The sequence below is a fragment of the Ahaetulla prasina genome, chromosome 2 (genome assembly GCF_028640845.1).
Source record: "Ahaetulla prasina isolate Xishuangbanna chromosome 2, ASM2864084v1, whole genome shotgun sequence".
Lineage (NCBI taxonomy): Eukaryota > Metazoa > Chordata > Lepidosauria > Squamata > Colubridae > Ahaetulla > Ahaetulla prasina.
Window position 1 is genome coordinate 90,852,138 of NC_080540.1, and position 24,131 is coordinate 90,876,268.

Consider the following 24,131-nt stretch of genomic DNA (forward strand, 5'->3'; position numbering starts at 1 on the left):
TAAACCAATACAAAGGGCCGGTGTGTGCAAGGCGGAAGAGGCCGCGGGTGATTCCTCCCGTTTTTTCCCGCCTAAATCCTTCACTGAGAGAAGCGAAGCGAAGCAGGTCCGGGGGTGGTGGGCGGGGGGAAGCGGAGAGACTGGTTTACGACACAATATTGGTAGACTGGTGTGTGGTCTCTGAAGAAGGAAGTTGCCTTCGTTTTGTTTTCGCTCGAAAGCCCCCAACAATCCCTCTTGTTTTTCGATGGCTCAGCAGTTTCAGGTGCTGAGATGCTGTTCCTGTAATATCTTCCAAGTGCAGCAGGTGAGAAACCGGGAGCGACTGGCTGTAGCGCCGGGATACTTCTTTGTATTTGTAAACAGAAAAGGCTATCTCTAAGTTGGATAAAAGGCTTAATTTGAACCGAACCAAGGAAATGAAATTCTACCAGCTTATTAGAATAGCAGAAATATTTTATTTCCTTAAAGAAAAGATAGTACTCTAGGTTGGTGCGGGGGGAGGGTATAGGACAGTGGTGAAATCCATTTTTTTTAACTACCTGTTCTGTGGGCGTGGTGTGGCTTGGTGGGTGTGGCTTGGTGGGCATGTCAGGAGAAGGATACTGCAAAATCTCCATTCCCTCCTCACTCCTGGGAGAAGAATATTGCAAAATTTCCACTCCCACCCTACTGGGTCCAGCCAGAGGTAGTATTTTCCAGTTCTCTGAACTACTCAAAATTTCCACTACTGGTTCTCTAGAACAGGGGTCTCCAACTTGGTCCCTTTAAGACTTGTGTACTTCAACTCCCAGAGTTCTGGGAGACTCTGGGAGTTGAAGTCCACAAGTCTTAAAGGGACCAAGGTTGGAGACCCCTGCTCTAGAACCTGCTGGACTTCACCCAGGTATAGAAATTGTAGGAGGAAAGGGCATCCATTTTCAGGATTGTGATGCTCTTCTTGAGCAAGGGTGGGCAACTATTGAGCAAGGGTGGGCAACTATGGACCCTTTACCACCAGTGGACTTAAACTCCCAGAATTCCTGAGCCAGCCATGCTGGGAGGCAGCAATTCTGGGAACTGAAGTCCACAGGTCATGAAGTGGGGCATAACTGCCTACCCCTGCTCTTGAACAAGTGGCAGATCTTCATAATGAGAAATATCTGGAATTAGAGAATTTTTTGTTTGGCAATAGCCTGATTCATAAAATCAAATAGGCTTTAGTTTCACTGAGCCTTTCCCAATCTGTGGTCCTTTAGTTGCCTTTAACATCCATTCCCCTAATCCACAATTAACAGAACATGAATAAGGGATGGCGGTGGACTTATCTAATGATTGTCTCTCAGACAAGTTAATTTACCATGTAACATGTTCTTAATTTACTCTCGATTTTTCACACATATTTAAAACATAAAACAATTAAAAGTTATATGATGACAGCTAAGAAAAAGTAACAAAGTTGGTACAGTTTTAGCCAAAAACTTAAAATATAATTTCTTTGCATCAACAATTCTGTTGCACATGTCATAATTTTAACTTTAGCATAAATTATATCAGCTAAATAAGTATATTTAATTTGCATAATTTAGACGGATCATGGTGCACAGTAGAATTATATCTTACAGGTCGAGGATTTAGTCACTAGATTGTAAATTTAGAACTACTTGTGGAAAGACTATTTTTTGTGTCCATATGTAAATGGACACAAATGTCCATATGTAAATTCAATGAAAGTTTGCCTTTGGAAATTTTGAACCCAATCTGAATAGTAACTGGAGTAACTATTAATACAAATATAGTAATTATACTTAAAATTCTTTTTTAGGTTAAAAAAAGCAAAAAATGGAACTGCAAAATATGTGATGAAAAGCAATCAATTCTAAGGGTATGTAACCCAACTCATGTTTCTTTATTAAAGTTTATACTATTAGTGGGATAGCTTTTTGACAACCAAACTCCTCTTTAATATCAGTCTTCAGTTCTGTACCTAGTTATCTGTGGGTAAGTCTCACTGAAGTTCATAGAAGTTACTTCTGATTTTACATGCATTAGGTTTTTAATACTAAATAAAACTTTGTCATTTTGCAAAAAAAAAAAAAAATTTGTGAAAATTCTCATACAATGTGAGCATTAAAGTTTAACAATGCTTGCTTTCTTTTTTCTTTATTTCTTATACACATATCTTCAGAGAATACTATTAATACATGGAAAAATATGAAGAGTGCAAAATATGGCAGCTATGCTACTACTGACCCAAATATATAGTTCATGTGATGTGTGTACTGAAAGATTTATACTAGGTTCATCATTCTAATAGGGAATAATTTAAGGTGCTGATTTTAACTTTTGAAATCTTTCCTGTTGTGTTAAAATTTGGCAGGGAGTCCTTTTGAAGGTGCCCCTGCTGCCACATTTTGGTGTTCTAATATGAGATAAGGAGTCACCAGTTATTCCAGTGATGGCTAACCTTTTTGCCATTGCGTGCCATGATGGGGTGGGTGGGGGGAAGATTTGCACATGCGCGTGCCCACACCCATAAGTCTATGCGCCCTGCGCATGCGCACACAACCCCCCTCCTCCCCCGCTCCTGACATGCAATGGCCTGGTAGGCTTGCTTTTCTTTCTCACCTGGCTCCAGGTCCTCTCTATGCATCTGGGGAGGGCAAAAACAGCCTTCCCCACCCCATTGGAGGCCCGAAATGGCCCATTTCCCAACTTCTGGTTGGACAGGAAGTGACTTTTTTGCCGCTCTAGGAAATTCTGGAGGCTGGAGACACATTGCTCCCAGAAGCACGAAGCTGAAGCCTGAAGATGACGAATGAGACTTCGTCGAAACGTCGCCAAGACACTTCCAATTTTACGCGGGAGAAAACCCGAATAACCAAAGACCTACATATATATATATGGAGAGAGAGAGAGAGAGAATTATAATTATAAAACCCGAATCTTTGGTTGCTCGGGTTTTCTTCCGTGTAAAATTGGAAATGTCTTGGCAACGTTTCGACGAAGTCTCATTCGTCATCTTCAGGCTTCAGCGAATGAGACTTCGTCGAAACTTTGCCAAGACATTTCCAATTTTACACAGAAGAAAACCCGAACAACCAAAGACCTATATATATATATATATATATATAGGTCTTTGGTTATTCGGGTTTTCTCCCGCGTAAAAAACCTGAATAACCAAAGACCTACATACAAACACCCGCGAAAACCTCAGAAAACATATATATATATATATATATATATATGAAGGAACCAAATTAATCTCCAAAACTGAACCTATAATAAGAGAATAATTATGGAAGCCATCAAAATAGAGAAACACCTCGACAACATGAACAAACGGGACAACACCTCCCGCCTACCAGACATCTGGAAACTAAAGGTAAAGGTAAAGGTTCCCCTCGCACATACGTGCTAGTCGTTGCCAACTCTAGGGGGCGGTGCTCATCTCCGTTTCAAAACCGAACAGCCAGCACTGTCCGAAGACTTCTCTGTGGTCATTTGGCCGGCATGATTCAATGCCAAAGGCGCACGGAACACTGCTACCTTCCCACCAAAGGTGGTCCCTATTTCTTCTACTTGCATTTTTATGTGCTTTCGAAACTGCTACGTTGGCAGAAGCTGGGACAAGTAATGGGAGCTCACCCCGTTACATGGCAGCACTAGGGATTCGAACCGCTGAGCTGCCGACCTTTTGATCGACAAGCTCAACGTCCTAGCCCCTGAGCCACTGCGTCTGGAAACTAGCCTTAGTCAATAAACGAGTCCTAGCCACGAAAATTGACACCGGACACAGGAGAACACACGATGCCACCACCAATCATCCTCACCAGATTCAAACCCAAACCCATCCCACAGACGAAACACAACCACCATCCAGAAGCCAGACTATTGTGTCTTGCCCGCCCTCAGAGCAGCCGGGGCCTTCTTATCTGCTCCCGAACACGGAGGAATGTATGCCTCCCGGCCCCAGTCCTGGCTCCATGCCCAGACAAACTGCAGAAGAAGGAGCACCTCCCGGCCCCAGCCCTGACTCCATGCCCAGGCAAACGGAGCAGCTAGACCCCTCCCCCTCCTCCACAGCATGTGAGCCTGAGGAGGGTTTATTTCCAACAGCTGATTGGAGTGACCCTCGCATCAGAAGATTGGATAGGCGGAGGCAACAGAAGGAAGGGAGGGGCAGGCCTTAATGAGTGCTGAGTCATGGAGCAACACCCCATGGCCTATATAAAGGATCTGCTTTCTGGCAGTCTCTGAGTCAGGCAAAGTCGAACTTATCTTGCTGAAGTCACTTACTGGTCTCCTGCCTGCTCTGAGGACTTTGCTAGGACTTTGGGCAGAGCTGCAGAGGCAAGCCTGATTCGGATTTCCCTGACCCGGCCGTCAGCGGAGGAGTGGGACACGACACAGACCATGCTGGCACCACCGGCTGCTGCACCCCCCTCCAATCCCCACACAAAACAAGCTGACACATGACAGGACCTCAGACTCGGAGCCAAACCAAAACCCGGGATGCTGCATCACAGCCATCTGCTCAAGACATCACGTCACAGAACTCCAGAGGATACAACACCAAAGCTCAGGACATTACAACACAACCTACTACCCAGGATTTTATAACGCAAGACTCAGGAGGTCACATTCCCAGAACTCAGGACATTTCCAGGAAGCCCATTACCACTACAGGAGGTCACATTCCCAGAACTCAGGATGTTTCCACACAGCCCATTAACCAGGTCATTACAACACAAGACTAGGACCACACCCACACAGGATGCTACGAAATAGCTGACCAATCTGCAAATACCCACTCCATCTACCAATCAAGATGCAACCACACAGCCAACCAACCCGCTCACAGCGACACTCCCCACCAGTATTTATAGAGAGACGCAGCTCCGACCACACTTTGTTCGCACAAGCACGAAGCTGAAAGCACCAGCCTGAAGATGATGAGTGAGACCTCGTCGAAACATCGCCAAGATACAGTACAACACAGTAGAGCATAACAGAGCATAACAAAGCTTTTACATTACATGGTGAATGTGGCAAAAAGTGGCTAGTTAATATGTTTTATCCAGCTATGAAATGATAAACTGAATTTTGTAACATAAGCTTTCTAATGTCAACATTTCAGAGATATTTTCTTATCTAAACAGAGAAACAGAATGACTATGGATAGGCAAAATATATCAATGGGAACAGGAGTGACTTCTTGTTGGCTTTCCATTGGGTTTTCTTGTGGAAAGCTGGTAGTAATAAGTGGTGGAAATCTTCCTTTCTACCATTCTTTCTCCCTCCCTCTCCCCCCCACTCCTCAGCAGGCAGGTAAGTGGCTGCTGTTGGGTGGGAGAATGAGTGAGGGAGTATGATGTGAGCACACATGGACTGGCCTTTTCATGAATTTACAGGAAGTTGTCAGGGAATACTGAAAATGAAAAATGACATGCCCACAGTTGACTATGATTGCGCAGCAGCAGCAGCATTGAAGAAGCTGCACTCAGCAGCTCTAAAGCAACCACAACTTCCTCACATTTAATTCTCTTAGAAGTCATGGCACTCTGTAAGTTAGCACATCTGAGGTGCCTGGGTTGAAAGTGCTTTAGAATAGAATAGAATTTTATTGGCCAAGTGTGATTGGACACACAAGGAATTTGTCTTGGTGCATATGCTCTCAGTGTTACCCCATGATGCACCACTTAACCCAGTTAAAGGTTCTGGATACAAGATTTTTAATAGTATATAGACACGCATATATCAAAATATAATACAAGACTTGTTTTCCTTCCTCACATGCTTGGAACTCGGGTAGAATTCTTTAATGTTCAGTTTAGCATTCAAGAATTAAAGGGAAATTTATTTTAATGGGATTTCAACCTATTTAGGTTTTTGGCCAGGGCTCTGGGGTTGATTGCAGACACCATGTGCAGAAGCTAAATTTGCTGCAAGGAGAACAGGATCACACACCTGTAAGCAAACTTAGGTACAGTATTAACATTTTGATTGCTCTTTTTTCTATATTTATGCTCATAGGTGTTCTAGAGCAGCGGTCCCCAACTTTTGCTGGCTTGGCGGCCCAGCTGGGGGAGGAAAAGGGGAACCGGGCCATGTGAGTAGTGGGCTAGCAAGCATATCCAGCTCAACTTATGTGAGTGGTGGTCCGGCGTGTGCGCATGCACGCAAACTCAGCCCAGTTGCAAATAGGCCAAGGCCTGGTAGGGGGCTGCGGCCTGGAGGTTGGGGACCCCTCTTCTAGGGGATGAGGTATATAACACACATATTTGTATACATGTTATTCTGTGTGCAGTAAGTTTAGTAACTTGGTGCAGATTTGCTTTTGCTTGGCAGCATTTATGCATATCACTGAATCATCTCATTACAAGGATCAATAGATTTCCTTTATTCCCTTACTAAAACATAAGATTATAGGTATTTTGCATGTACAGTGCACATTTTTCCTGTTTGTGCACTTAAGCATCAGTTATTCCAGAATTGACAGCTTGCGTTTATTTTTCCATATGTATATAAAGGTATAGTTATATACAGTAGTTAAATGTGATCTACCTCTAGGTGTAAAGAAGAATCAGGACGAATAGTTGATGAGAATATGGCTGTTAACAACAAAGGAAAAACAGACTGGGAGGTAAGGCTTTTTGATTTAGAAGTAGCATAATTACAAAGAATAAAATCATAAACTGTTAAATGAAGTAAAAATCGTGATTTGATTTGATTTGATTTGGGGGGTTTTTTTTTTGGTTTGGTTTGTTTTCTTGAGTAGTCAAGATAGTTACAATATTTAAAAAAACAATGTTTAACAATGCAGGTTTAAAAAATCATCAAATAAGTAATTTAATCTTAAAGAATGGTCAAGAGATGTGCCTTTGTGGATTTGCTAAATGCTAAGGGAATAGGGCCAATAGCAGCTTCTAAGCAAGTAAGTTCTACAGCCTGGGAACAAAGCAAGAGCCTTTCCTCTCCCATTGTGAGAAAGACAAGCTTTTCAAAGTGACAACATCTTCAAGCAGGGCTCTGCTGCTGTTGTTAACAAGAAGTTTAGAGTGATTTGTAATGGAGTCTCTTGGTTAATTGAATTCTAAGCCACCTACAATAGCAAATTGTGCCCAGTTGTCAATCAGTTTAGAACTTTTAAGACAGGCATCATAGAATCCCTGTACTTTGCACCAATTTGTAGTTTAGCTGCTACGTGATGTACCAAGTGAAATTTCTGAGTATATTTCAAGAAAATGTTCACATATAGCAGTAGTCAATATAAAGATGTGGGTGCTCAGCAAATACCACAAGCTCAGGAAGAGACTTTTGTAAGGTTTTGAAGACCTGGTTCTGGGTCCGAGCTCGAGATCTCGGTTTCTTGGTTGTGTTGAGGGGTTTGTGAACTATTCTTTGGTGCAGTGTGTGTTTTTAAATATGTGTATATTAAACACAACACATTGTTTTAATATTGTGAATCTTCCAGAGTTGCATACAGTACTTGAGATATTTAGCCTAGGGAAGAGATAGCCTCCCAAAGATGAAGGGAAATCTACACATGGAAGAGTGTAGATTTATTTTCCAAAACACCCATTATAAGACAACCAACGGACAGTAGCTTTACAGTAAGAAATCCAAAAAATGAAACAAGGCATTTCCCAAGAATTACTAAGCAATGGAACTTTCTGCCTCCTGAAGTCACAGGATTGCCATTAGAGGAAATTTTCCAAAAAAGATTTGTTCAGAGTGATGTGAGGATTCTTACACTGAGGAGCCTTTTGGACTGGAAGACCTCCATCCTTATGATTCCTCCTTCCTTTGTTGAAAAGGTAGATGAAAAAAACCCAAGCTTATGGTTTTGAATTGCCTTTATATAATGTTAGTATCTGAAGGCAACTGGAATCCCTTTATATAACTAACCCCTTTCTTAATAAGTCTTATTGATCAGAACTCAAGACTTGTGCCTTGAATGTTCATTTATTTCTAGGTTAAAGAAGTCTTGTCAGAAAAATAACTGGAACTTGGCGTTAAGTATCTTGCCAAAATCACCACCTATAAACCAAGTGACAGCTGAGGGTCAAACTGCTCCAATATTTTAAACAGTATCATCCAAAACAGTCCAAACTTTAATCTCCAAATCCAGTATCCTGCTTGTCTCTTATCTATCTGGATTCATTTTCAATTTGTTCTCCTGCATCCAGCCTATTATCGAACTTGGCCAATATTCACTTTACATCTCTTGAATTGTATGTAAGCAATAGTAGTGATGGGTGTGATCAGTGTGCTCCAAAGCCACAGATGACCTAATACGAGCTTGCCTCCAGTTTCATGTGAATGTTGAACAACTTGAGGAAATAAATTGGAACATCCGTGAACTAAATGCTGAACAGTGGTAAACAACATCTGGACGTGGCCAATAGAAAGGAGAAGAACCACTATATTAAAAAGACCCAATTCAATCCAAGTAGTTGTGTGAAACAGCTGGCAAGCATTCTGATTACAAACATGTAACTGCAAAGCTGCTGAGACAGCTAGAATTCCAAAGATGGGTTGTAACCGCAATGGGTGCTAAACAAATGATCATACATCAAGACTATCTGTATATAGAAATTATTCTTTTTACATAGTAGCAATAGTTCCTTTCTCAGTGAATGTATAGAATACTTCCTTTGCTTCTACAGTAGTGATTAGCAAGAGTATCTGATGTTTGTGAATTAGAAAAATATAGGCTATATATTGTGGCATATATCAATGGTTTTGTTGGCAGAGAATGGCAAGAAATTTTGAGGTATTCTTTTATCTAGGTTGGTTTGTATTCCTGTCTTTTTAACTGCGATGCAGAGTGCAAAGTTCAGTCTGCTCTCAGCTATGGAAATTTACTGGGTAACATTGGCATTAACCACTCTACAAGTAATAGTGGATTTAAGTTACAGAATACCAGATTCTAGTTGAGTATTAGGATTTCCCAGAAGAACAGTTTGGAGGGTGGAGTTCCACTGCTAACAAATGATTTCTTTTTAATTAATATCTATGGATCTACTTTTCAGAGTATCCTTTCAAATATAATGGCTCTCCCACTATTGAACATTTTGAGGGTGTTTTGAACACTTCTGAAGATAGTGTTATATATGTAACCCAACTATTACCTCTAGTAATCTGTACTGCAACAGCCCTAAACCTTTCCGGCTTTGCATACCGGAGCGGGGGGAGGGGAGAGGGGATGGTTCCAGGCGAGTGCATGCATACGCACCTTCATTTGCATACCCACCATTCATGCAAATGGAGCTTTGCACATACACACTTATCTGCTGCTTGCACAATTGGAGCTGCACGCACTTGCCTGCCACTTCCGCAGCCTGGTTCCAAACAGGCCATGGCCCAGTAATGGACTGGGGGTTGGGGACCCCTATTCTACTGTATAACTAGTGTAACACCTTTTCCATTTTGTAACTAATAATGTTGAGTTTTCCAAGTTGAAATGTTAATTTGTGGGAGAACTGTCACTGATCGATGACCCTGACAGGCATGACAATTCCAGTGGGTCAGTACGGTATTAACACCATCCTTACAGTTCAAACTGCAATCACCATCACAGAAGTGAAATGGCTGTAGAATAAGAAAGCTCTTGGAACTATAAAGATAACTATCAGATGGTTTCTCCTTTTAGCATTTAAGAATTGACATTGTTGCAATTTTTGTTTTTTATTTTAGGATAGGAGACACTTAGGCATGGTTAATGTAAAAAGCTGCAAAGATGATTTATGTGACAGTACAATTCCTGTGACTGAAGACCATGTGCTACAAAGAAATAATCAACAGCCAGAATCAAAAGTAACTGGACTTTCAAAATGGAATAAATTCCTTTTATCTGACAAGAGATATAATATTGACATGACAGGTGGAAGGCAAAGGACATCAGACAAAACACCTGCTGCAGGCACAAATGATGAAAGAGCCACCACTTCTAGTGCTGGGTGTGGTAACTGGCATCCCAAACCACAACAGAATGTATTAACCTGCTTTGACAGAGCAAAAGATTCTGATCACCTTGGGACAAGCAGCAAATTCTCTGCAGGTTTGGCTACTTGTCAAGATAAGGCACAGCCTGCAGAATTTACTACCACTTCAAGGTCTTATGCTCCTGTTAAATCAAACAACCTTTATGGAAGTCTTTTTTCCACAGGAGAGGATTTTGATGATGATATTTAAGGCTCTACAGTGAGATTTGCTGATTTTTCCACTGAGATGATTTAAAATAATAGCAATAGGCCTGCATTTAAAACCAGACACTTCAATGTTGAAATAATAAAGTGGATCATATTCCAGTCATATTATTTTAAGCATGGCACAAAAAGGCTTTCATTATCTGTGGAGCTGTGCTATATTTTTAATGGGGCCATTATTTTTGATAAAGAGGCATGGAAAGCAAAGGCTTTTTACAAAAATCAAATCTTTGAACAAGTGATAGCTTAGAAAAGCTAACATCATTTACTGGTGTCTATTTTTAAAAAATTGATATACCTCTAATTAAACAAACTTAAGTACTAAATTAAAAATTAAGCACTAAAATAAAATTTCTAACAACCACATGGCTCCATGATGGTGACTAAACATGGAAGATCCACCAATGTGAAAGCAAAATAGCCTTGTACTCTGACTCTGTCATTGCCACAACTTGAAGGTAAAAGACCACCTGTCATAACTTTAAACTAGTTCTATTGTGTAAATATTAACCCTTACCCAGTGCATAAAAAAGAACTAAATTTGGAAAGTTAGCATGATTATGATATCTATGAATATGGAATTACAATCAGATCATTACAGAAAGGAAAAAGGTATAAAAAGAGGTTTTAACAATGTGTGTTAAGAACTACAAGTTATACAAGAGCTATTTGGAAGCGGGCGGTTGCTTGGCATACTGGATAGCATCCAGGGCTGCCCCAATGTCGTAGTTCTTGGAATGCAGTAGGTGAGTCAACCAGCCTCCTGTATCAGAAAATCCCATCGAGAGCATCTGGGACAAGGATTCAATCAGACGAGGATCTGCCTCTGTAAACAGATTGAATTTCAGGATGTCATATTCATTGGCCCATAAAAATTGTAATCACATACATAAAATTTGCAATTCCACACTTGAATTTAATTAAATTCAATTATTGGCAATATTAAGTCATTTTTTTAAAAAGTCACTTTATAGAATAATCCATCTCATTCAAATCTAATCATCATAATGGGGATTGATTTATACAAAATGCAAAGCTTAAAACGAATCAGATTATAATCAGCCATATAAATTAAAATTTCAGGTTGAAAGTAGATCTTTCAAATATTCCTAACTTGATTTTCTATCTGAAGGATGCTTATATTACCATTCCATAATAACTTAGGCAATAAAAATGCCAGGTGACCTATAACATTGTTAGATCTTTTAAATCAAACTACCATTTGGGCAGAGGATTTCACGCACAGCACATTGGCTCTTCACTAAAGCAGCCTAGTTATTTTTGAACTTCTGTGCCAGCCTAAAAATACGATGCTGCTATAGTTCTGCCAATGCTTTAATAGTATTTTTACAGAAATATTTATTAGGAATTAGAATGTATTCAAGCTGATTAGGACACAATAATTTCTATAAAATAGTTTTGGAGCCAGCCTAGTTCTTATTACCGGGTGGAAGATGAGGGTACATTGCAGCTTCTCGCAAGCCTGTTGGTCCAGCATTAGTGGGAGCTTCAATGGGATTGAGAGATTTTGGGCTGTCTTCCTCTAGCATTTGTAAGGACTGCAATTCACCAGTTGAAGGATCTACTTCCTTGGAAGATAAATGGGTCCAGTCTTCATCTCCTCCTGAACTTCCACTGGATTCACTTCGTTCCTGGAATATACAAATACATAAAATGTTAGAAAGCCCACTTTTACTAGCTATATTTACAACTGCATCTAGAAATGGTAATTTGCTTTTTAGTAATTATTCAAAAGAAGCAGACTACTTCTATATCTATATTGCAACAGATAGTAGTAAATCCTACAACATATGCAGAAATATCACTCCTCCCAGAATCTAAGGACAAGAAAAATTTTGCAATTCAGGTAGGAAGTGTTCCAGAGAATTTGGATAATCAATTCCGTTTCACTCCATGCCCGTCTGAGGGCAGTTCAGCCATTTCATACAAAAGTTTAAGTTTCTGATTAAATATAATATAATAAATATAATAAAGTGTGCTTTATTGCTAATAAAAGTAGTAACAAGTTATTTTTCTCTTGCAGGTTAAAAAGTTTATAATATTCCAACAGCTTCAGCATTCTTGGAGCACCAATTAACATATCTTTATATGTGAAAAATGACATTTCTTGTACCTGTGGCAAAATATTTTCTTCTTCCATCTGTGCAGGTGGAGAACAGACTATCATCTCCTGCATTTGGTTTGCAAGAGCATCACTTATCTCTAGATTATTTTCAGAATTTGCTTCCGGTTTGGTCTGCTCAGTAGGACTGCTAGGTTTGGGGCAGCTGTTCTCAGAACTAGGTTGTGCAGGTGATACTTTGCTTCTCTGACCCTCATGTTCTACATCAATATCCACTTCAATGCCTAAAAAAGAAGTTGACATGGGTTATGTTAATGACATACTGCAATATATTCATGGGCATCACTAATTTTCTATCTATGTGTTTATTACTCTAGTTCTATCATATTTTGTCTCAAAATTACAGATTAATTCTTCTGTCATCCACCCCCTACTTCATAGGCAACGTATTTCCAAATAAACCATTTATAAATCATTTGGGAGAACATAAAAATGAGTAACTAGATTACATCAATTGGATGTTGCATCTGACATTCTCTAGTACTTGATGCATGAGTGCCAATTTATTCTCATATTACACATTAATCCATGAGAGTTTCAAGTGTTTAATTACTATTTGTACATCACATTGTTGCAGTATGCTTAATCACTGTTAATTTATTAAAAATATTCAAAGGATATGATCATAGTTGATAATATATTTTTAAAAACTTTACTCTGATATCTTATATAATTCACCCATGATATTCTATATTTTTTGGTGAGCCAAATCAATAAAAAGTTTGGTTTCTGGGAAGTCCACAAGAGGGACATGAAAACCAGTATTTAATATTTTAAAGCTCCCAGAATTACCTTGTGATAAGGTGGGCAGTTGGTAATTTTTGCAAATAAATGTATTTTACAAATAAATAAAAATAAACAGTGAAAGGAATTGTTTACCAAGCGGACCCAGGAATGCAGCAACACTTTCTCCAACATTCTTCAGGAAGTTGACACTGGCATCTTGAGCTTCATTGCTAGTGGTTTCTTTTATAAAGCAAAAATATAAACGATACATATAATAATTATTCAAGACAAGAATTTTATGAGTTTATCAATCCTGATCGCAGCAGGAGTATGCATGCATGTATAAAATTAAATACATAATTTTAAGATATTTTTAAGATGTAGAAATTTATATAAACAGCATTTGCAAGGAAATAATTTTAGATAGGTATCAGATTTTTGCTAATTTATTTTACATTTAAAACCTCCTGTTATTGCAACTTTTAATTCTTACCACGCTCCGGAGCATCACTTTGAGAAGAAGTACTAGCTTGTGCCTGGCCAGAATTCTGGTGCTGATGGGCAGAACGTGGGTGTCCCCTACCGCGCAGCCAAGGAAAAGTGCAACCATCATGTCTCATTTTACGAAGCCAGCGACCTTGAAGGAGCCACTAAAGGGTAAACAAACATTTTTAAGCCACAGCAGCTTTAAAATAAATGATTTTATAATTTTTACAATTATCTTTGTATATCTGCCTTTCTTCATAATACTAACCTCAAGCTGGTGGAATGGACTTGGAAACATGATCATGTTATGCTCCTTATGGACACCTTTTCCCTCACAAGTGCTGCACAGGTCATAGTCTGGACAAACTGCACATTTGAATCTGGCACCCACAACTGGGCCCTCACAACTATCGCAGATCACATTAGGATGCACAAGGTTTAGAGAATGCTCCTTGTTGCAGGAATGACGGTTCACATGCTTAAGCTCCTTTTTTTCTGAAAGAACAAACAGAAGCTATTGTTCAACTATAACCATGCTGATCAAACTATAACATGTAATCTTCCATTTACAATAATTGGTTTAAGTGACTGCTCAAAATTACAGCACTGAAAAATATAACTTTTTTATACAGTGACCACTGCAGCATCCCCATGGTCACGTGATCACATTTTGGGTTTTGGGCAACTAGCTTTTATGACAATTGCACTGTACTGGGGTCATGTGATCACCATTTGTAATCTTCCCAGCTGGCTTCTGACAAGCAAAATCAATGGGGGGGGGGAAGCTTTAACGACTGAATGATTCACTTAATAACTGCAGTGATTCACTTAACTTTGGCAAAAGAGGTCATAAAATATTGCAAAGTTCACTTAACTGTCTTGTTTAGCAACAGAAATTTTGGGCTCAATCATGGGTGTAAAATTGAAGTCTATCTTACCCGAGACTAAAAAGTTATCCATATTGCAAGATAATTAAAAGGTAATATAAAGCAAGGTTTAATCCCTCCCACCCACAGGTTAATTGTACCTAATATTGAAAAGAGTATGCCTACCATAATACAAATAGATATGACTTAAGTTTAGAAATCACAATAAGGTATGTTTGTTTTCCATTTAGTGGGCTCTATGAACCTAGCCGTATCAGTTTTCAATTTTGCCTATAACAGGACCATCTTCCCATGAAAGACCCTAAATCTGCAATAAATAATATCTCATGAAGGAAATCTAGAATAGCTTTTTTCAATCATCTCCCTCCTCCTACTTCACTTCTTAAAAATTCCTATAAAACAGTCCAATTTAGTGTAAGAAGCTACCCTAAAAATGCAAACTTTGTTTCAGCATTTTGAAATAACTTAGGTAAAAACTGCCTTCAATGTAATGCAATTAAAAATTAAAAACATTCTTAAATGACTCATTCTGCAACAGATGAGTGAACCACACATGTTATTGGCAGAAAAAGTTGCTTCCTATCACATATAGGCTCCTTTGCTTTGAGTGACTAAAACTAGTTTCCTTCAAACCACACCTGCAGATTCAATGTAATTAACAGCATTTTCATCTTAATGTCAGCCATAGTACAATATCCACCAGAAGACAAAGGAACCAGTGCCTACTCAATGTCTGGAGCAGACTTTAATGGTTGCTTTTTTTGTATTTCCCAAGGCAGCTGCTGCTGATTCCTTTCAGGATAGCTGAGTGAAACCCATTTTTCATTGCCCATCATTCACGGGCCATTCTAATTAAGTGTTCAAAATATTTTCTCTGTTTCAAAGCCTCCTGAGTATAGGTTGGAAATTAAGACTAAATGTAAGGTAGCAAGAAAAATATCCACCTGCTTTATTTTTACATCAACAAATTACTTCTTCCTATAGATCGCTTCTATAGAAAAGCTACAATGCCCTAATTTCCTTGGATTAGTTGCTGGAACAAGAAATTATTTTTAGAAATTATAATTCCAAGAACAATTGTCAAAAGTGAGGAGCTGCCACTGTACAGGTAATCCTCAACTTACAACCATTCAACAACTGTTTGAAGTTACGACAACATTGAAAAAAGTGTCTTATGACTGATCTTCACACTTAAGACCGTTAAAGTTTCCCCATTGTCCCATAATCAAAATTCAGGTACATGGCAAATGGCATGTATGTATGATGGCTGCAGCATCCCAGGGCCATGTTTTTACCATTTCCAGGGGGCTTTCAACAAAGTCAATGGGGGAACCCAGATTCGCTTAACACCCACAGCAAAAAAAGATCATAAAATTAGGGATGAATCATTTGACGCCCATATCACTTAGTGACAGACGTTCCAGTCGCAATTGTAATCCAAGGACTACTTGTATTTTAATTTCCTATCTACTATTTTCTTTAATTTTATCTGCTTTCTGCTTAGCCTGAAATATTTCCAATAATAGGATAAGGATTATGAATTGAAAATAATCTGCGTAGTGCAGGTTCTTTATTTGGAAACAACTGCATAGTCCAGAATGCTCAAGAGTGCAACTACAAACAATGCAACCTTTAACATAAATGCAAACAATGTTACCTTTAACATAAATCCGAAAAACTCCAGCTTTCACAGAGGGTGGAACCAACTTCAATTCCTCATCACTGGAAAAAGCAATCATATCACCATCTTCATCTGAAAGTATATAATAATTCATTTACTATTTGAAACAAAATATATACAAGCAATCTGCCTGAACAATTCTTATATAACATGCCACATAGAGAGTCATCAACAGAAAGCAGGAAACAGTTGTGTTGAATCTTAAAGCTTATGTTGAATAATTTTAAAAAGGCAGCAGAACACAACACTGATTATTCCTTCCTTCCAGCTGTTTCTTTTGGATCATTGCATTATAAAATTGATTGCTACTTCTAGTTCTGCATCTATGTTTTATACCAGTGAAGAAATATCCTTTTATAAACTTACTCTGCCCCAGTGGTTTTCAACCTTGGCAATCTTATGAAGTGTGGCTTCCAAGTCCCAGAATTCCCGAACTAGCTAGGGAATTCTAGGACTCAAGTCCACACATCACAAAATTGCCAAGGCTCAAAAACAATTCCAGTTGCAACCAATGGATCAACACTCAATTTGGGGGAAAAAAGCACCCCTACATTTAGGAGAAAAACTTAGGATGAAAAAAAATTTAAGAGGCTCCAACAAGCTTTAAAGAGGCTTTTAAAAGGAGTAAAATTCAAAGTAGCATTTTATATGGATTCTTAGGTAGTACAGTTTTTATCTTTATTCTCAATCTGGAAAAGCAGGTATTCGAGTTTTTTTGTAAGTCTTGGATGGCAAACTAAAGCTCAGTCATTCATACCCTTGCAAATTGTGATAGAAATAACTCTATCTTTAAAAACTCTCTAGAAAAGCTAGTAGTAAGATTTCTACTTCTACTTACTAGAATGCAAAACATAACAAAGAAGAAAAAGTATTTCTTCTCAGAATCAATCTGTAGTTATTATCCTGAATTAATTGATGCAGTGGTTTCCATAGTGGAGGCGGAAAATGATGAAAACATCATTTAAATAAAACATCTAATGTATGCTCCAACCCTTTTCTATAAAGAGAAATGTAATCATTCTGATGTCTTTCCAATCATCTAAACCAGGGGTCCTCAAACTTGGCAGCTTTAAGACTTGTGGACTTCAACTCCCAGAATTCCCCAGATAGTATAGCTGTCTGGAGAACTCTGGGAGTCCACAAGTCTTTATTTTTTTTTTTATTTTCAAAAAGTTTTTATTGGTCAAAAAAGGTTTATACAAATACATATCAGGTATGGTAAATTTTCATTTTTCTTATCCAGGATAAGAATTTTGCTCAAATTTTTTAACACATACAACAGCCATATGGCAAGCAGGTGACACGAAGTAGCTAAGTTTACAAATCTTACATACGCAATAAAGAAGGGTCAAGAATAAACAGAATATCATACAAAAGAGAATAAGGAAAACCAACACAATACCAAATATCTTTATCACTTCCTAGTTTTGGATCTCAGAACTCTGGGTTCAGCCTGACCCAACTCCAGGGCCGCAACAGCGGCAGCCGCCACCGCCCCATGGTCTATAACCTCCCCTTCTTCAATTCCTGGGTCATCTGATTCCAGGAGGGCTTTGTGTTCCTCCACGTAGGCCGTAGCTTCCGCAATTGTACTAATTTTTTCGTAATGCCCTCCCGGAAAATCATCAATCCCTCTGGCATCAGCCATCTGAAGCCTACTCCTTCTGGTACAATTTGCTTGACAAAAGTAATATTTCTTTCTCATTTCACGTACCTGTCTGGGAATCTGCCTCAGAATGGCTATCTCCTGCCCCTGTAAGTCAGTGCCCCACTCCTATGTTTTCTAAGAATTTCATCTCGCCTCTTCTCACAAATTTGACATGAACCTCTCTGGGAACTGCATGCGTGCGTGCATATTGTGAATTAACTCTATAAACTCGATCCACATCCCAATTCATGAAATCAACACCTCTCCCAAGAAATTCTCCCAACAATTTAGTCACAACATCTCTCAAATCTTCTTGGTCCACTTCTTCCAAATTTTGAAACCTAAGGAAATAAGACATTTTATCCATCTGTAGTCCAAGCACAGCATTGCCTGTCGTCTCCTCTCTTTTCTGCACTGCCCGCATCTCACCCTCCAGACCTTCCACTTTCTGCTTGTTTTCTGCTGAGACTTGTTGAGTATCCTTTAAATCCTTTTGGATAGTCACAATTTCTGCTCTTATTTCCGTTTGGCCTCTTTGCAAATCATCCAGTTTCTTGTCCATATTGGATAACTTTTCCAGAATTCTCTCCATCTCTCCAGCAGTTGGTCTCTGACCTTTTGCCATTTAAAAAAAAAAAATTCAAAATCCTCAGGCAAGCACAGTATCCTTGTAATTTCCTCCGGATCCAGCAGGGGGCACTCACAGGAGCAACGAGTCCAGAGTACAGTTAGTCAACCAGGAAGCCGAAGGGAAGTGATGTCATCAAGATTCTCATAGTGAAGGCGGAAGCTGGACGCCACCACTGTTCCCCAGAGGGAGGGGGGGCCTCAAACCCTCCCTCCTAAATTTCTCCATCACCTCTTCTCTCCAGAGCTCCACAAAACCAGTAATCTTCTTATTTTAAGTTCTCCTCTCTCCAGAATGACTCGTGCTCCTTCCAGCCGCAGGGGAGAAAAACCCCCCCGCACTCCGGAGCACTCCACTCGCGTTTACCGATATCCCCTTCCCTTCTCCATTCCTCAATTCTTCTCCGTTCCCTGTTCACCACCAGGCTGCTGCAGTTATAAATCCAAAGCCCCGGTGTCACCGGGCACAGCGGCCCAGGCGACGACCAAAGTAATGGCCGTGGCCCATGGCCTCCAAACCCCGCCGAGCCTAGGACGCGCCAGCATCGGTCCCCCCAGTCCTGTATGTCGGCTGGGAGACCCCTGGCGAGCCGTCCGTACGGCAGGTGTCCTTTTCGGAACACCTGGCCCCTGGGGGCCTCGGCGGCGGCCGGATTCAGGCACTGGGGGCAGGAGAAGCCTCCAGACGACCGTTGCCCCTGGACACCGGAAGTCGTCTCGGGAGTCCACAAGTCTTAAAGCTGCCAAGTTTGAAGACCTTTTATCTAAACAGAGGTGGGGAACTATGGCCCCTTTATGACTTGTGGACTTCAACTCCCAGAATTCCTGAGCCAGCACCCCACCCCTGATCTAACACAATCCCTTCATTCACAAGGAAAATTTACCACACTGCAGGTCAAAGCTAACATGATTTTGCTTTAGTCCAGCTTTTGCTAAAAGTGAGTTCAAGGTCATTCTCCAGGATACATGTCTTCCCTCATATCTGTAATAAGACCTCATCATAGGATTGGAAAGAATCTCAAACATCTGAAGTTACTTTCCCCCCCCAAAAAAACTAATTAATTAGTTTTAATTTAAAACTAAGAATTTAAGCCAGACTTCCTGGAATTTGTGCATAACATATGGTAAAATAGCAAGAAATAATAGCATTTCTTATGCCTTTTAGCAAACCTTGAGGCTTGGGTCTGGTCTGTTCTGATGAGAAAATGGTACTACTTTTAGGGCAGCAAAGTTTAGAAAGAATGATCACAACACACCAAGGGCATTGGACCTTTAACCACTCTTTCCTTTGCCCATGTGAAGTCATAATTGTTTGTTTATTCTTGTCCTTTGTGGATCACCTATTAAAGCTTGGAATTTGAACCAGGATATTATATCAACAAACTTTTTTATAAAGTGCTATAAGAATCCTTGACTTACAACCACAATTGAGCCTAAACTTTCCACTGCTAAGCAAGACAGTTACATGAATTTTGCCCCTTTTATAATCTTTCACGCCAAAGTTAAATGAATCACCACAATTGTTAAGTTAGTAACATGGTTGTTAAGTGAATCTCCCTTTCCTATTGACTTTGTCAGAAGGTTACAAAAGAGGTTACACAACCATCAAATACATGCCAGTTGCCAAGTGTCTGAATTTTGACCATGGAGATGCTGCAATGGTTTTGTGGAAAATGGCGAGAAAAATGGTCACAAGTCACTTTTTTTTGGTGCTGTTCGAACTTCAAGTGCTCACTAAACAAATGGTTGTAAGTCAAGGACTACCTGTACAGACTCTTAGTTTAGAAGCTGAACTTTAGTATGCGAATTCAGACAACAATTCGATCTAGAAGCTAAGTGGCTGGCCGAGAAAGTGGGAGACTCCGAGTTCTAGTCCTGTTTTAGACGTGGAAAGTCAGCCAAATGGCCTTGGGCCAGTCACTCTTTCTCTCCCAGATCAATCCACGTCACCATATTTGTTGCTGTTAGGAAAATAGGAAGAGAAAGGAATATCATACATGCTAGCTTCCTTGAGTCACTTTATAAAGTAAATGGAAGGTGGGATAAAAATATAATAGTTTCCTGCTGTGGAACCATGATCAGGAAAATCTCCAGCCTGATGAACTGCTCAAGACTGTCCATTAAAAAAAAAAATCCTAAAACCTAGGAAAAGGGTTGAAAATTTCTGGATTTCCACGCTTTTATTTAAACAGATACTGGCATTTAAGGTTTCTTACCTCCTGGCACTATAAGCCTACCTAACCCGAAGAGAAAGAAGCGCTAAGAGCCCCAGTAAATATCAGATTTTGGGGTGCCGATCTCAACAGTCAGGAGCTGCTATTCAAGGAAGGCTCCATACCGTGAGGGGGGGGAGGGCGTGGGACGGGGGTGGGGGGGAAGAGAGAAGCGATGCGGCCTCGCCACCTCTCCGGCCCATCGATCCCTCTCCATCGCTCACCCTTATAGTACATCTGAAAGGCTCCCGTGGCAGCGGCAGAATTGCGGAGCAGCCCCTGGAAAAGCTCGGCGACCTTGTCCCTTATCGGCTGGTAGCGGGCGGGAAGGTCGACGGCGAAGCGCCGGATCTCGCGGGTGGTCTCCTCCTTGCCCAGCAGGTAGGCCTTGATCGTCAGTTGAGCCATCGCGGCGACGGCAGCGGCGCTGGGATTCTGTGGCGCAGCAACAATTGGCGCTTCTGCAGGCAGCCAAGGAGCAGAGGCACTTCAACCTCCGTACGAGCGACGTCCTTTCACCGCTGGTTGCCGATGACGACCCGGGCCGGCTATTTATGGGCGGCGCAACCCACGGAAAAGGGGCGGGGTTCAAGTGGGAAAGTCCCGGCGCTGGCGAAGCGGGGATAATAACAATAGGTACCAAGGGGCGATATGCCAAGCTCCCCGCCCTCTCCCCCCCCCCCGCTTCCGAAGGGACCCTTTCCTGGGGTTTGTGATTAAAAGGAGGGCAAGACAACCGCACGAGAGGCAGTTGCAACGTCGCGATTGGCCCCGCCTTTCTCCCCCCCCCCTCAACGGAATGGCGCTGGCGAATCAAAACTTTGGGCCTAGCGAGCCTTCCACAAAGCGAGCGTTACTCAGCATTTCCTTCGCTTTCCAACGTGAGGGAACGGGAGCCGCTGGCCTCGTAACGGGGGGCGGAACGAGAGTCGCTTCCACGAATCTGGACGCCCGACTTCCTTCTCCCGATTTGCTGACTCACGCCGTGACAAAAAAAAAAAGACGCTGGAGGCTTTGCAGGCCTTGCCGGAAGGCTCCACACCTTCGTCCGTTCCCCCAGACCGGGGGCCCAGAGTTTCTCCCGCTACCTGCAAACAGATTGGCGGAGACCCTAAACAGCCACTTACCTTACCGGAGGGGGGGTTATTTTGCTTTTCACTAGGCCAGGGTCTCCAACCTTGGCAACTTTAAGCCTGATGGACTTCAACTCCCAGAATTCCCCAGCCAGTTTTACTGGAAGTCCACTAGGATTAACGTTGCCAAGGTTGGAGACCCCTACACTAGGCAATAAGTATAGCCTAGTAAACAAGAGTAAGAAGGAATTTGGGGATGCTGAACCAGCCTATCCATTTAGCATGGAGCGAGTCTCCATTAACGTAGGCTTACTTCTGTATAGCCTTGCTGGTTCCTTGACTGGGCTGCTGTTTACTGTTAGCTCACAGTAAGCGGCCCAATCGAGGATAACAAATGACAGCAAACCCTACCTAGCACTGAAGATGTTACCTAGTTTGGGTAATGAAAAGTCTCAAAACAACCAAAGTCAAACAACACCAAACCCTCTATGGTTCAGTCTTGAGCTACAAATATTCTCTTCCATTGGTACCATAAATTCTAATCCATTTTTCGGCATTAAGCCAGCTAAATGAAATGACCAGCCTTGCAACCCTAGGAAGGAGGCAAGACAAACTACTACTAAAAATCTTGCCGTTGGTAGGATTTGTCCAGGCAAACACCAAGAGTCAACAAAGATTCAAAGGCACCAAAAATTATTATACCCCTCTCCCCCTGGAGATACGACCAGGATGGAACCCAGATCCTCTTTTTGCTTAAACCCATCAAACCAAAATTGACCGACCCCTATCCCAGATAAAACTGCCTGCAATCCCATTTAGACAACAAAGCATTGAAGCCTCTACCTGGCAACTTTACAAAGGCGTTGCAACCCCATTGTCTGTTTATCAGTTGACCTTGACATTTAATTTCCTTATGAACTTCCTTAGCTCTGCTGCCTTCCAGAAAAACCCATTTTGTCTACAATAGAACTTGCCTCAGGTACACTGACCAGGACCTGCCTAGCTTCCCAAACCGGCCAACAAATCAGATCCTTAGGACTTCCTGCTTTGTAGCCTTCTATAAATATTCTTTTCCATTGTTAAGGGTCTGTCTTGAAAAGCAGGCATCCAATAAACATTGCAATAATATTGGTTCTTCTCAGTATTGTGCTCTTTACTTCGGCAAAATTCCAAAACAGTATATTTGCACTAACCAAGAGTTAGAGTAGTTTAACTCAAATGTAATATTGGTTTATATAACATGTAGCCTATTTGCTTCATGAGTTGCCCTACTTACCAGTTTGCTTCTGGGTGTGATTCAAGGTGCTGGTCACTACATATAAAGCCTTACATCAGCGGCTCCCAACCTTTTGGGCACCAGGGACAGATTCCATGGAGAGGTTTTTCCGTAGACCTGAGTGTGTTTCTGCATGCTGCCTGCATCCCACAGATGGGACTTCGCTGGTTTGCATGGCCCAGTTTCTGGCATGCCACAGTCCAGTGCTGATCCTCAGACTGGGGGTTGGGGACCCCTGCCCTACATGACTTAAAGCCTGTTGTCTGTCTCCCAAAGTATCTGCCTGGCCAATTTAATCTGGCAAGGTAGGCACACTCTGGGTTCCTTTGATTAAACAATGTAATTTATCAGGACCCTGAAAGCACATCTTCTCTGATGGAGTACCTGCCCTTTGAAATGAGTTCCCTCCTTCTACCACCCCCACCCCCATTAATACTTCCCCCTCCTAACTGCTATTTTAAAGGGTCCTGAAGATGTGATTCTTCACCCTGGCCTTTGACAAGGATTGATGCTCCTTTCTTCCATGTTACCATCTGGATTGTTTTTTCTGCCTTCTTTGGGGTTTTTTTTTTGGTTATATTGTTTTTGTATTGTTTTTAAATGCTTTCAACAGTTTGTAAACTACTCAGTCTCACTGGGAATTCAGGTGGCATATTATTTTCTACAAGTGAGAGAGAAAAGCTCAGTTAGAAAAAACTCTCCCTTGATCTCTTGCCTATATTACTTGTTATGACATCATTTTTTTTCCAGAAGATTCAAATTTGTCTTCCAGAAGATTCAAAAGAAAATGAATCCTTATACTTTAGGGCTCATATTACCAAAGGGAAATTAGCTCAGCTGATAATGACTCATTCAAAGTCTCATGACTGCTTTAAGTCCACCTCTTTCTTACTGCCCTAGCTAGAAAAAATAAACAGTACCTGCATAATCACTACCTCACAGCTTATGTAGGCATGGCTGTAGCTACATAATACATTAACCCATAGTTTACTGAGATTCTCAACTATTTCTTTCCATAATATTCTAAATTACAAAATAGCTACAGGGATGGGACTGGTACAATATGACAGCCTACAATTCTTGAATAGTTAACCAAAGAACAAAAACTGACAGTGAAAACATTAAATATAATAAACAAACGTGTGTACTTTGCCCACAATATTTGTGTTCTTAACTAG

At 40.8% G+C, this 24,131-nt stretch overlaps 2 protein-coding genes across 4 annotated transcripts; one reads left to right on the top strand and one right to left on the bottom strand.

Moving 5' to 3' along the window:
* Window positions 1-196: 196 nt before the first annotated feature.
* On the top strand, window positions 197-10,204 carry MRNIP (MRN complex interacting protein). The gene is made up of 5 exons (XM_058169724.1): window positions 197-307; window positions 1,805-1,864; window positions 5,868-5,965; window positions 6,553-6,625; window positions 9,682-10,204. Exons 1-5 carry the CDS (start codon window positions 248-250, stop codon window positions 10,177-10,179), a joined length of 789 nt encoding a protein of 262 aa, XP_058025707.1. The 5' UTR covers window positions 197-247; the 3' UTR covers window positions 10,180-10,204.
* A 140-nt stretch (window positions 10,205-10,344) lies between these two features.
* On the bottom strand, window positions 10,345-21,268 carry SQSTM1 (sequestosome 1). 3 transcript variants are annotated; one of them, XM_058169721.1, is made up of 9 exons: window positions 20,829-21,268; window positions 18,155-18,379; window positions 16,093-16,188; window positions 13,817-14,043; window positions 13,556-13,712; window positions 13,216-13,302; window positions 12,328-12,560; window positions 11,638-11,845; window positions 10,345-11,019 (listed from the first exon to the last, which is right to left on the bottom strand). In XM_058169721.1, exons 1-9 carry the CDS (start codon window positions 21,010-21,012, stop codon window positions 10,859-10,861), a joined length of 1,578 nt encoding a protein of 525 aa, XP_058025704.1. In that variant the 5' UTR covers window positions 21,013-21,268; the 3' UTR covers window positions 10,345-10,858. The 3 variants fall into 3 exon arrangements, with proteins under 3 accessions (XP_058025704.1, XP_058025705.1, XP_058025706.1); XM_058169722.1 differs by having other exon boundaries at window positions 18,194-18,379; window positions 20,829-21,267; XM_058169723.1 differs by lacking the exon at window positions 18,155-18,379 and having other exon boundaries at window positions 20,829-21,263.
* Between the last annotated feature and the right edge of the window lie 2,863 nt (window positions 21,269-24,131).